The sequence below is a fragment of the Prunus mume genome, linkage group LG3 (genome assembly GCF_029339155.1).
Source record: "Prunus mume cultivar Tortuosa linkage group LG3, ASM2933915v1, whole genome shotgun sequence".
Taxonomy (NCBI): Eukaryota; Viridiplantae; Streptophyta; class Magnoliopsida; order Rosales; family Rosaceae; genus Prunus; species Prunus mume.
Window position 1 is genome coordinate 11,935,948 of NC_142700.1, and position 14,735 is coordinate 11,950,682.

Here is a 14,735-nt window from a genome sequence, read left to right on the forward strand (position 1 = left end):
CTAGTTAACTTGTAGCAAAAGTCCTATACATTATAAATAGTACTTTTAGAGCTAGGTTAAATTATAGAGCATGTAGCCAGACAAGAAAAAGAGCGCCCGATAATTTTGGCTTTTCACTATTTAATTCCACAATCTTTTGTTTCGAGTAAAATTTTAGGAAGACTTTGCAAATAAAATAAATTTTAAAAGTCTTAAAGTTAAATAGTGGAAAGTTTTTGCTCCGATCATCCAATCAAACACATACACAATCTTTATTTCAAATCATCATAAATTGACGGAATCAAGAAATACAGAGTTTATTGGCAAACAAAATGGGAAAAAAAAAACATAAAAATGAACTGGGGGAATTACAAAAGGATGCAAAGAGAAAATAAAACAAGAAAGAAAGAGGATTCCGTTAGAATAAGAAAGAGGATTACTTATACTAATTAATATTCCTTTTTCTATTTCCTTTTCTATTTCTATTTCTTTTTCTTAGCTAGTCACAGCTATTACAAGAGGATTCAGTTACTTTGGGATTTCTGCTTTGTCTTGGCATTACTTGATTTTCAATTTGAGTCAGCATATTACAAAATCCAAATGTTATCTTATACGGTTGAGAGTTTAAAAACTCAAAGATATAAGATTACAATTGAATTTGTAACACAAGACTTTAAAAGTTAACCAATATCACAAGCAGCAAGAGAACTATAAGCTTATTCATTAATCAGAGGTTCTTCACAACTTGTGCTGGAATCGGTTTTCGATTTGAGCCATTGGCACCATTCTGCTCCTCCTCGTCCGTCGTCGCACCATTCTTATGAGGTACTTGATTGATTTGTGGAGGAGGGCCTGTGGTAATAACTGGCCTGTCCTCATCCGTCACCGCATTCGTTTGAGGGGTTCTATTGATTTGTGGAGGAGGACCTGTAGTAATACCTGGCCTTCTGGATCTAGGAGCACATCTTCTAAACAAAAGAAAAAGAAATAGAAAAAGGAATATTAATTAGTGTAAGTAATTACATGTGAAATGGAACTTAAAGAAATGAGAATTACATGTTTTGTGGTTCGAATTGGAGTGGATTAGTGTGCAACGGCCACTGTTTAGTGAACTTATAAATATTAAGACTCGAACTTATTAAAATGACAACAATCTAACATATTGTGCCTTGTAAGTCCCATAGGATGAGACTCATAAGGGCTAGTTTGGACTCAACTCCAATCTAGTCCAAACGGGGTAAGAAATGCCAACCTCCTTACTCATATGACCTTTAATTATAAAAAACTATGTAAAAAAATTATGGTTTTCCAAACTCTAAATAAGAGGGGAAAATTCAGCACCAAAAGATAAAAGAAAAGATGTGGGAAAAATGACTATGTATAGGAAGACCAATCAACTTACACGATCATAAATTTCCATTGTATGGTTTTCAACATGGGAATTTGGAGCATGGCCTTTGACATGAAGCCTCTAACAACAGCCATTTTAGCAACTAATTAGAGATATACAAAGTTTGCTATACCTTCAGATGAGCCCGAGGGGATGATTTATAGGCTGCTACTTGGAATGAATTGTAGCAGATATTGGGGTGGCAACTAGCCAAGTCGACTAATAAGACAATACGTAATAAAATCCCGGGACCAGGAATAGTGACTTAGTTGTTGAAGAGATTAATTATTTGATCTACTTACTGATCGTTAGACCGTCTTAATTCTTTTGCATGGACGACTAAGTCAAGTCACAAGTCCACACTGCTGGAAATTAATATAAGTATCACAACTAATCTGCTGATCAGCCTCTTTTATATGTTTTCTTGCACATTACTGGCGGATCCACAGAGGCGTAAGGAGGTGCAGCTGCACCTCCCCTCTCCGGAAAAAGCTTTGAAGTTGCCGGAGTTTGCCCCTCAGCTCTACCTTGGAGGTGCCCACCACCTGTTCGAATAAATGCCTCAGCAACCCAGCAACCTCCTTTTCTTTGTTGTGATGCTGCGCTGGGAGCAGCTTTTGTTTTGTTTTTTAATTCCTGGCCAAACGAAGTCGTTTTGGCCAGGCCAAAAAAAAGAAAAAATTTAAGAGCAAACCTGAAGCCTTATTTCCACTGAACGGAAGAGTGTGTTCTTGGGTCCAAGTTGGAATTAAATGGACCAAGGGATACTTGCGTTGAATGATTTTTCAAAAGCTTTGCATGCTCTTGAGTGTCTTGCTGCAGATCCATCCCTCTCCTCCCAAGTTTGAATGTTTTTTTTTTCCTTCTGTTTTTTATATATTTTATAATATGTATTTTAATATTGTTGTTTATTTTAGAGAGATTATTTTTGTTTTATGATTTGGTTATGTTTGTATAACCATAAACCCTAAATCCTCTTTCGAATAATTCGGGAATTTTTTTTGGCTTTTAGCCTTTTAAATGTTGCCCCTTCTCAGGAAAATTCCTGGATCCGCCAACTACAATAATCTTGGAGTCTCATGACTTGGTTTATCAAATGACCTTCATCGTTACATATGTCGGTATCTTATTTGTTAAAAATTATATTATTTCTTAAAAATTATGTTGAGAATGTCCCATATTGACGATTAAAGTTTCGGTAATTAAAGAGCTTAAATATATCCTAATCCATTAATTTCCTCTTTTGTTTTCCCGTCAACTGAGGTCCTACGCCAAGAACGACTTTGAAACTTTCCTACTTGTGTTAGATTACATGCTTATATATAATGTATGTATGTGTGTGTACAGTACATATTTTGTGTCTAGCTAGCTTGATAGCTACATGCATCGATAACTTATTACTACATTTATGCTATAAATGTCATTCATATTATTTATATGATATTTCTAGAAAGCTATTATTTATATATATGTCAAAAAATGAAAAAGTCACTTGAGGGGTAGGTCTGACTTCTGAAATTTGGTTTGCAATCCTTTGGAGAAGTCAACAGCAACAAATTAAATTACGTATGTGTAAAAGATTGTTTTAGTATTTTTTTCGTTTAATACTTGAATTATACATGTACATATGTATTTTTTAATAATATTTTTATTTTCCGTACACGTCTTAAAGATTCGGTAAAATATAATTTTTTTTAAGCAAACATACAATACACATATTAAACACGTACGTACGTATTTTTTATATTTAATACACTTTTTTTTTACAAAATACAGATTAAACTCATGTATTATACAAGTATTTTTCCAATATTATTAAAAATATATATTAAAATATTATACAGTGCGCGAAGTTTTTAGTTGTATCTCGCCAAAATTTTGCCTAATAAAACACTTACGTATATTATTCATACTTTTCCCATTCCGTATTTTAGTAATTAAACTACTAATTTTTCTTTTTCTTTTTCGTTCTTCAAAGTTAAATATGTAGAAATTGGCAGGTAACTTTTCATAATTGAATTGATAGTAATACTAATAATGTTAAACCAAGTCAACGTGTGGATGACCCTCTTTAATCCAATAATTTTTGCTTTTTGTTTTTCTGTCGGGGTTAGTGGAAAACTTTTCAGAACTTTTCATATTCAATGTAAAGACCACTGAAATACAGATGGATCCAAGTCAACAGAATTAAGTTGGCATATCCTACGGTCCTCTTTGTTTTCCCATTGACGACCAAAGTTTTTTAAACCATGCATGGACTGGGGAACTGATTAACAGAAATTCAGTGGTAATCCTATTTGTTTTTATTTATGATTATGACATACTTGCATTCCAAGGTTGCATATTACCGTTGTATATGTGTGAAATTCTAATGTGCGAATTCATGATCACCGATGTGTGTGACTTTTGTGTGGTGTGTTTTGATTAGTCTTTCCCAAGCTTTTCAAAAGCCCCATGACATTGACTTGACTGTCAAAAGATAATTAGATCTGGATCGTATATCTTTGTGCGTGGACGATTCAGTCAAGTCCAAAAAAAAATTTATATTCTGTGAGGCCCTCGTAAAGTATGAAAATTCCGACTTTATCATTTCGATCCTACTAAGTGTTCTTCAAATAAATTTATTTCAGAAATTCCTCTATCGAAAAATTATATATCATTGGGAGAGAGGAAGGTGGGCCGACTTAACTTAATTCATTGTACTCAGGCTAAAACACATCACTAATCATATGATTATTATTTATAGGAACCATTAAACATGACATCTACCATTAATATGATTATTATTTATGCATACAATATGCTTTCTACCATTAACATGACATCTACTTTAATTGCCATATCCTTCTCAGACATCTTTGAGCTTCGCGTTGAGACCGCCGGATCGAAGGAAGACTTATGCATCTTACTCACAAGCTACTCTCTCTATTAAAAAGCATAGCTATTTTAGAATGTTGTATATATCCCAGTTCTTCTTTGCATAGCACGTCCGTTCTTTATTAGAAGACGGATTATCAGAAAGTGTCGACATCATTGTCGATAATATGTTTTCAATTGGTAGAACCAGTCTTTTTTGGAGTAGCAGTAACATCTTCTTTGCTTTTCTTGCCATCTTTCTGATCAGTCTTTGAGCTGGTGAGATCAGAAACATTCTGCTCCCTCAACCCCCTCGTCCCATTAATTTGTCCACCACTCCCTGTGCTGATCCCTGGCCTTTCAGCTCCACATCTTATGGAACAACAATATACAATCCAAGATCAGTGATCAGTCAAGTACAATAATTAACCAACAAAGTAAGATGTTTATTTCTCTCTAATATAACACATATTTTCACAAATCGTCATCATAATATTTATTTTATAGATAAAAGGGTCTAAGTGCAGTAATTTATTAGTGCGACGGTAACCAGGAAAAATAAAACTAAATAACTCATATATGCACGCAAATTAAGGAGACCACCGTACATTATGGAGTGACTAATATTCCTGGCATGCATACGGTCGTGGTGAGGCTGCAGGCTGCACATATATAAACCAATACAATCATGGCTTACATAATCTTTCAGAGATATATATAAAGGTAAACGCACAAATTAGAAAAGAAATTAAACATGATCACTTACATAATCATGGCTTGATGTTGGTAGGACTTGCAACTGGGAATTGATTGGACCATGTTCATCTTTGGCATGACGATCAAGCCAGGCATACTTAGAGCCATGATCCGCTGATCGGTCGATTTTTGAAGAAATTAACTCCCTATCTCTGCTGATCTTCTCAGTAATTTAGAGTGATCAGCTTACTAATTGCATGTGGATATTCTAAGTGAGAAGAAGTCTCGGATTTATAGAGAGGGCCAAAGTGAATATGCATGGCTTCTAGTCTAGGTGAACTGGACCCTTCGTTCTGCTTTCTTTTCCTTTCCCTTTCCCTTTTTTCCCCTATTGGACACAGAAAGATAAGGTCCTGTCCTGTATATTCTTTCTCTATGATTGAGTTGGGTGTACACGTATATTCTCCTATATAAGATTATGAGAATTCTTTATGATTATAATTCATCACATCCAGTGTATTTTGGAAGAAACTTCAATAGAAAAGTATATATAATTGCACTAATTAGACACTTAGCTCAACCAATGTGAGGTTCTGCCCAAACCTTTTGGTTGCTTTATACACTAATTCAAATATTGACTGTCTGCCACTTGCTCCATGGCAGTCAAACTTGGATTGAATCAATGTCATCTCACTGCTGGCACAAACATGCAAAGAATGACTTTGACCGTTGACTTAATCCATGACTCATAGTGCTTAATTTTCTAGGGTTGTTCATGGGCCACCTCTGTTAATTAATTAACAACAATTAGGGGGCTTCCTTATTAATTATTTCAGGATTATCTTAATTAACTTCATCATTGCCCCTGCAATGATGAACTCCCTTTGTTGGTTTTTTTTTTCTTTTGGAAATTTATCACTATAAAATGCAATGCATGGTATATGATACATGTATGTTACCTTCTTTTGCAGAAGCAACAACTTGTAGGTAATAAAGAACAAAAGTAGCTAGTGCATCAATTATTTTCTCAAAAGCATTCATGAGAGGCTAATTTTTATAGGCAAAATTGCAACAAATGCTATTTGGTATGAGCAAGTTGGGCTTTATTTTGCTTGTGATTGGAACACCGTCACGTAATATTACATGCAAGATGTGTTATAATATGGATGGACTGATCGCATATAAAATCACAACAGAAAATTACTTAACATAAAAAATTTCGTTAAGTGTGTGTGCATATATATATTGGTCTAGTTCATAAATAAGTTGACCATTACTTATTATGTGCTGATCAATGTTCATGAATTACTCTGTACTCAAGCCAGAGGCAAAAAAGAAAATGAGACAAACAGGATAGTAAACAAATATATAGGAAAGGTTGTAGGTGGTTCATTCACATGATTCACGTTGGGTAATAATGAACACATTTTCTTTGTTTTAATTTGCTAATGGTGGAGACCTGTCCCCATCTGATCTGTACTATATCGATTGAAATACTATCAAACATTGCTTCAGTACTATTTTTTAATCATTAAAAAAAATTAACTGATTATGACATGCACGGTATGATGTTGCTGTGCTCATTAGTGAATTGGATATAGGGTGAAGAGGATTGACCAACTTGCCTAACACACGTTTAAATTTTAGTTTTTATCGTTTAGAAATTGACAAAAACAACTTTAAAATTCTGAGTCTTTAAATTAGAGTGACTCCTTTGGCTAATAAATTTGGCCCACATTTTGCTTACATGAAAACCAAATCGTTTGCACATATAGATTCATCGCATATGCCATATGGAAAACTAAAACATAACATATTATTAATTAAGAAGAACTTATATATATGATCAAGTACATAATTAATGTGCTAACAAGTCACACACTTAGCCACAAAAGCATGCTTAGCCACCATAATATTATAACTACAAACCTTCCCTGCAGATTTATTCACCTATTAACAACCCATGCATATATTATTAAACAGTGGCATCATCAGCAGTCTTGGTTGTATTGTTAACCTCATCAACAATGGCATTTCCTTCCTTTGTTTTTCCATCTTCTCCAGTCAAGCTGCTGCTCCTGAGGCTCACCTGCTCAGTTCCCAGACTCCTGCTAGTGACGCTAAGTACCTTGTTAATTTGCGAAGGAGGCCCTTCAGTGATTTTCCTTCTCGCAGCCGCGCATCGTCTGATAATCAAAGATTCATATTAGAAATCAAACCTAGCTAGCTTGAAAGAAGATAGAGAGAGAGTCTAGAGGGAGATATATATTCATATATCACTCACATAATCACAATCTTATTGTGCAGGCTGCAGGGCTTGGAATTAATGGGCATTTGGAGCATGGTCTTTGGCACGATGAAGCTGTTAACCAGAGCCATGGCGAGCAAATTTAATGAAGAAATATATGTATGTTTTACAGCTTAATTTGCTAAGTAAATCAAATTAAGCCTGATAGCCAGTAGCTTGTGAGTTCTAAAATAGGGCGCCATGGTTCAATTTATAAGCTCAGGCCCAGTGTGCATGCGTGTGGCGGGTGACTCTTTCTTCGAGCTGGTCAAACTTAGACAGCTAGGAAACCAACACCCCGGAAAACCTTAAAAATTATGACTTCTTCCTTTTTGGTAATATTAATGCTGAAACGAGTATCATAGTGCTGTGGACATTTGTGATCAATTAAAAGTTGGTATATATTCCTTTCTGGCTTTTACATGGACTTCGGGTTTGAACCTTGGGACTTGGGGAACTAATGGAGTTGTTGTTCACATGGTTTCTATTTTATAGTTGAGGAAAGGATGAGCCGTAGATGTAAGACATTTCACTTTAAGTGCGTTGCAAACTTTGACCCTGACACAAGACGTCATGTATTGGTTTTGATTTGCAGATAAGAGGTCTCAAGTTTGAATTTATATGGCATAATTTGTGTGAGCTCCCCTCTAGTTTAAACTCTCTCTTGTACTAAAAAAAAAAAAAAAAAAATTATGAGTGAAAATAACACTACATAACACACTGACATGGTGTTACGAATTAAAATCTCATTAATTACAATAAAATTAGAGTAAGTTGACGAAAATGATTATTAAATTAAAATGCATAGACCAAATTAAAAATTCGACACACATAGATTAAAAAAAGCTACTTAACCCATTTGTATTTGAATAAAATTTATGATGTGTCGCCTAGTATTATAATATGCAGTAGAAATCTATAGTTTATAAATGGCCGGTTCCAAATCCAAATACTTAAGATATTCATCGAAAAAGAATAAGTCCTAATTGAGTTTTGTTATGTTAAATGGGTCCGATCCTTTTCTTCTAATCCATGTTGTTCCATCTACCCAAAAGGGGCCAGGTTGGAGTGGACAAACCGGGCCTATGACATAATTTGTTGAGGTCCATCCATGTCCTAATGAGCAGTGCTAAGGTAAGTTCCTCCCTTGTGTGCGTTATGGGCGTCCCATCGTAACATTCTTTTTTTTTTTTTCCAACCGATCGTAACATTCTTTCAAACATTAGGAGATGTATTTTTCTTCTCTTGTTAATGATCAGAAGCCTTCAGTCGTGCACATACCACCTCCAGGTCGGATTTGTCCCATTTCTCTGTCTCGCCATCATCAAACAAGCCTTGAAGAAGCAAATGGGCAAGCGGTAGTGGAATTTGAGGGTAATTAGGGCTTCTTCCCAAGTTGGTGTCTCTTTGGGCTCACGGGCTAATAGCATTGCGTTTACATTATTTCTTTTTTCGACTTTGGCCCATCTAACTTGTTCGAGTTTGGCATCATAGCTGCTACAATGAGGGGTTATATTGAAGGGGTTCTTAATAGTCATTCGATCAAGTACAGAGTTTTTATTGGACTAATAGATTGAACTCCCTCCAGAAGCCCCTTATTCGGCATATCATAAGAATAGTAATGCCCTTCCTAAAAGCACAATGAGTTGATAAAACTTAATGTTAATCACATTAACCCAATGGTAATCAAATATCAAGACGACAACCACTTATGAATCTCGCGTCAATTTTGTCAACTATTTTATTTGTCAATATGAAATATCTTCAAAAAAGCATAATCTAATGTACATAGATGGGATTATGGAGAAAGACTTGTCTATGTCTCTCGTTCGATGGAAAGTTCTTATCGTGATCGTGCGGTCAGAAATATTTCCCCCCTGTGAAACATAATTCATAATGTGACCACTGACGATTTGCCTCCGCATTTTTCTGTTGGGTTCCTTTTCACGTAACTTCACAATCCACTCTCTTTCTTCCTCCTCTTCAGTCTTCCAAATTGCCGTACTATAAAGCACTGAGCTGAGCTCCCTCGCTGCTCCTCCAGCACGTTTCAATTCAACAAACACTTCTTCAACTTAACTTTCCCCTCCTCCTCCTCCATGTCAACCCCAACCTTCCCATTTCCTCTTTCCCAATATGCCCTCCCATTTCCCAACTAATCCCACTTCTACCCCAACACCCAACTCCGACGACCCAACCTCCGACGACGACAACCTGAACGCCGCCCGATCACCCAAAACGACACCGTCGGAGATGTGGAACTACCTCTGGATTCCTTTCCTGATTTCCTTGTCCAAGGAGCTCAGCTTGGCCAAGGCCCAGTCCCCGATTCTCTTGCCCAGTCAACTCGGAGTCGGCCCCTCCGACTCTCCCTCCACCAGGTGTACGGCTCTAGACCCCAAGCTCAATTACCGGCCGGTGATCGGCATCCTCAGTCATCCCGGCGACGGCGCCTCCGGTCGGCTCAGCAACGCCTCGACGGCGTCGTATATCGCTGCTTCTTATGTCAAGTTTGTTGAATCTGCCGGGGCTCGTGTTATTCCTCTCATCTACAACGAGCCTCCTTATGTTCTGTTCGAGGTGATCACCCAAAATTTTCTTCTTTGTGATACTGGGTTTTCTTCTTTTTCCCAAGTAAAGGCTGTGAATATTTTATATACGCTTTGTTTCGACTTTCAATAAATAGATATGTATTACTAGCTACCATTTGCTTTAGTAATGTGAGGCTGAGTTTCTTATTTCATCACTAAGGCAATCTGCCCTCTCCCAGTGATTTTGTTATGTTGCTTACTATATACAGCTGCATTGCAGAAGCTCAATCTGGTCAATGGCGTGCTTTTCACTGGAGGCTGGGCTAAAAGTGGTTTGTACTATGACATTGTGGAGAGAATATTTCAGGTAATGATACAATCTCTGCAATATAATCATTTTAGTCCATGATATACATGGTGGCTTGTGCTAAGTAAGTTTTCATGCTCATATAGTCCTGGCTTTCCAGGCAGCCCAATTAAGTCAAACTTTTATATTTTCTGGGGCTAGTGTTCTGCTCAACAAACAGAAGACTGTACTCCTTGATGCGCTTATAGTTGCTCATCTGGGCCCAGCATTATGCAATACTACTTTGCTGCCCTTTCATGCAATATGATGGGGTGAATGGTTAAGATACCATTCGCAAAATGGATTGATCTAGATTGTTATAGGGATAAGTGTCATGATGCTTATAAGGCATTGACATGATACTGAGCTTAGTATCGTGTAACTGTCCAAGATCATCAGCATCGGGTATCATTCTCCATGTACTCTAGCCAACACTGGGCCAAAGAAATTTGACAGGTACAGGTTAGAGAGCGTGGTATCCCTAAAAGTTAAATGGGATTTTAGAGGTCAAAGTCCAGGACTGTGTATTGCAACCATGGCATAGTTGTCATTGTTGGCTAACATCAAAGGTTTCAAGTCTGTTTTGCATCATAGAGATATCCAGTAAATTGACTTTTCCTCAGGATAGTTTCATTGCTTTCTGAAGAATACTTCCATGTTTATGAGCTATTCTGTTCCCACTTTTGTGCAGAAAATTATAGAGAAGAATGATGCAGGGGACCATTTTCCTTTATATGCCACCTGCTTAGGTTTTGAACTTCTAACAATGATCATCAGCAAGGTAAACTACCACCTCCCATAATTCACTGCTTTTCCAACAGCATTCTGTCTCTTGTCATTCAAAGTGCATATTTTTTCTCCCTTTTTCAATACTTGAATGTCTAAGTTGCCACTTTCAACAATGAATATAGTCAATTTTGTTCTTCCCAAAGGTGGTTTAAATGATTCATTTGTTAAAAGAAGTAAACCGGGATGCCATGTTATTTGCGCACATGCCCAATCAGATATTCTAACTATTCTATTGCATGTATGCTATTCCCGCTTTTTTGAATGGCCTTTCTTGGTTTTTAAGGTTGGCATATAACTTGAGACTATTATATAAACACTCTGTTAATTAGCACGGAGATGAATTTACAACTTTGCCTTGAACATTGAATTATGGAATGATAATTCATTCTCTTTTCTTAGTTGATTGCCTGTCATAGTCACTCTTTCAATTTGAATCACCTTTCCTGTCAGTTAGAGGTAGTATTATTTTTATCTCTTCAATCTCTTATCCTTATAGATGTTTCAACAACTCCTGCTAATATAGTTGTCTCGATTTTATGATTGATGCAAATTTCTTTCTTTCTTCTAGAACAAGAAAATTCTCGAGTCTTTCAGTGCAGAAAATATGGCGTCAACTTTACAGTTTACTGAGAACACGATTATGGAAGGAACTGTATTTCAAAGGTATATATAACTTGTAATATGGTTTCCAATTCAATTTGTATGTAATTGATGAGGACTTTAGTTCTCTTGTGTAAAACAATTTTCTTTTGAAGAGTCCTATATTTCTGTTTTATTGCTAGAGATGTATGTAATATTTTTATAAGAAAATTGTTCACTGAAATGGCACATTTATCAAATTTAATAAATATGATGGAAATGTATTTATATTTATCATCACTGTTTGATATTTTGGACATCTGTACTAAAGGGGAGGATGGTTGATATTCTCTGAGTTGTGTAAGTTTGCCTTCTGTATCTATAGTTGTGACTTATAAAATTTATTTTGGTAGGGAAGTTTGTGTCATGTCATGTTACTGTCTATCAAAGGGTGATTTAATATCTGCAGCCACTAACGTAAGCACATTCTTTTGCAGATTTCCTCCAGAATTGCTTAAAAAGTTGAGTACAGATTGTATTGTAATGCAAAACCATCATGTAAGTTCTAATCTAAAGGCTCTTTCATTCAAGTATTAAACATAGTTATCAAATTTATCCTTCATGCTTGTAAATTGTAATCTGGCATGGCCTGATCCTGAACAATCAATTCAAAATTATTTATTTGGTTAAATCTTACCATTGTTCATTTCTTTTTCCAAAGGCAAACCACTTCAAAACATACAGCATTAGCTTCGTTTGAGAAAGTCTAGATTGTTTCATTGTGATTCTGAGGTTTGGCCAATCATCTGACAAAATTGATGAGACAAATGGCTCCATTTTGAGAATGTCTTATATTATGCTTCTTAAACTAAGAAATTTTGGGTTTAGTCAGTTATGCTTTAATTTATGTGGTTATAATCCTTTGCGTACAAAGAGAAGAACAGGCTTTCTAATTTAACCTGAGTTTTTTTTTAACGATTCAATGCAACAGTATGGTATCTCACCAGAGAGGCTGCAGGAGAATCCCAATCTGTCAAGTTTCTTTAAGATCTTGACGACTAGTACTGATAAAGATAATAAGGTACTGAATGTAACTATCTCACTTCATTATGTGTTTCGTCAATTCATTACACATTTCTCTTGTATCAAGTTTCAATCTCTTTTTTCTTCCCCCGAAGATTCTAATTGTTGCAGTAACACAAATACCAGGTCTATGTCTCCACAGTTCATGCATACAGCTATCCTGTGACTGCCTTCCAATGGCATCCTGAGGTATTACTGTAATATTGTTCAGTCTTGTCTTAAAATGTTACTATTAATTTCAAATTTAGCAATACAAGCAACAGCACAGTGAAACAATGCTTGAAAATGGAAACATCTTGAGGCTCTTATTTGAATAGGTGTCATCAAGGATCTCTGCTATAAGAGTATAACTGTATAACTCACAACCTTGTGAAGGATAAGCTGTTATTGTGGAATTGTGGAATCATGAACAAATGGATTTTGCTTTACTATCCATCTTTATATGAAAGATTTAAGACAAAGACCACAATAACTATTTCCACTTAAGACATTTGTAATGTTAATATATTTGTGGTCTAAGAAATTTTTTTGATAATTATTTCCATAACATTTGTAATGTTAATATATTTAGGCACATTCTACAGATTAAGTGAAGAACGGTAAATTAAGAAAAATTGAAAAGCAAAAAGACTAGAGTTTGCATAGAAAAAAAGTCATCTAGGACTGGGTGTATTGTACCTATTGCCAATTCCAATGGATCTGTTTCTAATTGGGAAGACTAATCAAATGCGATGCAGAAAAATGCTTTTGAATGGGCCTCACCAATGATTCCGCACTCAGAAGATGCCATTCAAGTGACCCAGCATGTCGCAAACTTTTTGGTCAGGTTAGCACTGATGCTTTATCCTTCTGTATCTGTTTCTTTTAGCTCCAAGTGAACCACTATGGTTTTTGAATTGAACTTTGGCTGAAATGTTGAGGAGCACTAAGAAAAACTCTTTGGGAGCGCGAAGATGTTGCAAAGTTAGGCTCAGAGAATCGCATTATTCCTTTATTCAACATGTGGATATTATGTCTAACAACTTTCAAAGGTGTCATATTTTAGAATAGGGTGATGATTTTCCCACTCCCCTTTTGTCCACTTACAGTCCCTTTTGTTTTTTAATAGTTTTTACTATAACAAAAAAGGGAGTGTACGTGGACAAAAAAGGAGTGGGAACACACAATTTCTAACCAAGGGACTGTAAGTGGACAAAAGAGAAGTGCGAAAATCAGCTCCCTTTAGAATATACCTCTGGAATTTACCCCACAAGTTTTATTCAACCAGAATGATAGCGAAGCCTAAACTTACTCCAAATTGAATTTGTGGTGCAGTGAGGCAAGGAAGTCATTAAACAGGCCGCCTGTTCGTAAAGTCCTTGACAATCTCATCTACAATTACAGTCCAACTTTCTGTGGGAAGGCTGGGTAAGCCTGAAGTGCCCTTGTGACTGCATTATTATTTTGGATTTGTGCATGAACTTATTTGCTTAATTGTGACATGCTTTCTGACTGTAGGAACGGATTCGATGAAGTTTACATCTTTACTCAACCGTCACTCTCTCATCTGTAAATCAAACATGTACATGGAAGATTGTTCATGGAGATTGGGTAAAGACTGTTTGAAATGTAAATATTTTGTATTTATAAGACACTGGCGCTCTCATGAGTCTAAATCTGTCTGTGCTTTTCTATGCCACCCTACCGGTGTGTTGTCCGGCGTTGTCTGCAAGGCTCTTGCACAGCTTTAATTTAGAATTGGCACCTTTTCTTGTGCTATCTTCCCCATTATATTTCAGCTTTGTAAACATACAATACTTGGAATGAAGAAAATAAGCATCTGTTTAGCGTCATATTATTGGAAGACCTGTTCATTTTTATTCTATTCAATGGAGATGAGGCAAGAGCTAAATTCTTGCCCATAAATGTGAAGGTAAATGTTTTACCTTTGAAGCTTACAAGTTCTGGCTTAACAAAAAGGGTAAAATAAGGTGGGATATTTCTTGACGAGTTGCATCGATATTATTATTTATTTTTTTTTTTTCCAAGTATAAGTAAATTGGAATTTTCATGACCTGAAAATGAAGAGAAAAAAAACAGAACTTTGCATGATTGCATCAATAGAAGCAAAGTAGGGAAGGAAAAAAAAAAAAAAAAAAAAAAAAAGGAGAGCAAACCCTGATTATGGCTTCCCAAATAAGCACGTGCCAATCCACAGAG

General features: G+C 35.9%; 4 protein-coding genes across 4 annotated transcripts; 1 reads left to right on the plus strand and 3 right to left on the minus strand.

The window, feature by feature from the left end:
- Positions 1-227: 227 nt before the first annotated feature.
- LOC107880766 (uncharacterized) lies at positions 228-1,507 on the minus strand. Its single transcript, XM_016793016.2, has 2 exons — positions 1,382-1,507; positions 228-947 (listed from the first exon to the last, which is right to left on the minus strand). The coding sequence occupies exons 1-2, from the start codon at positions 1,462-1,464 to the stop codon at positions 707-709; spliced, it is 324 nt and encodes a 107-aa protein (XP_016648502.2). The 5' UTR covers positions 1,465-1,507; the 3' UTR covers positions 228-706.
- Positions 1,508-4,087: 2,580 nt separating this feature from the next.
- Positions 4,088-5,226, minus strand: LOC103325965 (uncharacterized). Its single transcript, XM_008228159.3, has 3 exons — positions 4,992-5,226; positions 4,834-4,887; positions 4,088-4,597 (listed from the first exon to the last, which is right to left on the minus strand). The coding sequence occupies exons 1-3, from the start codon at positions 5,087-5,089 to the stop codon at positions 4,420-4,422; spliced, it is 330 nt and encodes a 109-aa protein (XP_008226381.1). The 5' UTR covers positions 5,090-5,226; the 3' UTR covers positions 4,088-4,419.
- A 1,489-nt stretch (positions 5,227-6,715) lies between these two features.
- On the minus strand, positions 6,716-7,409 carry LOC103325966 (uncharacterized). Its single transcript, XM_008228161.3, has 2 exons — positions 7,206-7,409; positions 6,716-7,107 (listed from the first exon to the last, which is right to left on the minus strand). Exons 1-2 carry the CDS (start codon positions 7,298-7,300, stop codon positions 6,897-6,899), a joined length of 306 nt encoding a protein of 101 aa, XP_008226383.2. The 5' UTR covers positions 7,301-7,409; the 3' UTR covers positions 6,716-6,896.
- A 1,629-nt stretch (positions 7,410-9,038) lies between these two features.
- Positions 9,039-14,368, plus strand: LOC103325967 (gamma-glutamyl hydrolase 2-like). Its single transcript, XM_008228162.3, has 10 exons — positions 9,039-9,788; positions 10,020-10,106; positions 10,777-10,866; positions 11,443-11,537; positions 11,951-12,011; positions 12,445-12,534; positions 12,663-12,725; positions 13,274-13,362; positions 13,851-13,943; positions 14,034-14,368. Exons 1-10 carry the CDS (start codon positions 9,345-9,347, stop codon positions 14,086-14,088), a joined length of 1,167 nt encoding a protein of 388 aa, XP_008226384.2. The 5' UTR covers positions 9,039-9,344; the 3' UTR covers positions 14,089-14,368.
- Positions 14,369-14,735: the final 367 nt, after the last annotated feature.

What these genes read in the sequence shown, in the direction of transcription:
- LOC107880766 (XM_016793016.2), bottom strand. Translation starts at nt 1,464, where the DNA reads ATGGCTGTTGTTAGAGGCTTCATGTCAAAGGCCATGCTCCAAATTCCC. An exon ending in CAATGGAAATTTATGATCGT is followed by an intron (nt 948 to 1,381) that starts GTAAGTTGATTG and finishes TCTTTTGTTTAG; the next exon opens with AAGATGTGCTCCTAGATCCA.
- LOC103325965 (XM_008228159.3), bottom strand. Translation starts at nt 5,089, where the DNA reads ATGGCTCTAAGTATGCCTGGCTTGATCGTCATGCCAAAGATGAACATG. An exon ending in CAACATCAAGCCATGATTAT is followed by an intron (nt 4,888 to 4,991) that starts GTAAGTGATCAT and finishes ATATATGTGCAG; the next exon opens with CCTGCAGCCTCACCACGACC. An exon ending in AATATTAGTCACTCCATAAT is followed by an intron (nt 4,598 to 4,833) that starts GTACGGTGGTCT and finishes TTGTTCCATAAG; the next exon opens with ATGTGGAGCTGAAAGGCCAG.
- LOC103325966 (XM_008228161.3), bottom strand. Translation starts at nt 7,300, where the DNA reads ATGGCTCTGGTTAACAGCTTCATCGTGCCAAAGACCATGCTCCAAATG. An exon ending in CACAATAAGATTGTGATTAT is followed by an intron (nt 7,108 to 7,205) that starts GTGAGTGATATA and finishes TTTGATTATCAG; the next exon opens with ACGATGCGCGGCTGCGAGAA.
- LOC103325967 (XM_008228162.3), top strand. Translation starts at nt 9,345, where the DNA reads ATGCCCTCCCATTTCCCAACTAATCCCACTTCTACCCCAACACCCAAC. An exon ending in CCTTCCAATGGCATCCTGAG is followed by an intron (nt 12,726 to 13,273) that starts GTATTACTGTAA and finishes AATGCGATGCAG; the next exon opens with AAAAATGCTTTTGAATGGGC. An exon ending in GTCGCAAACTTTTTGGTCAG is followed by an intron (nt 13,363 to 13,850) that starts GTTAGCACTGAT and finishes TTTGTGGTGCAG; the next exon opens with TGAGGCAAGGAAGTCATTAA.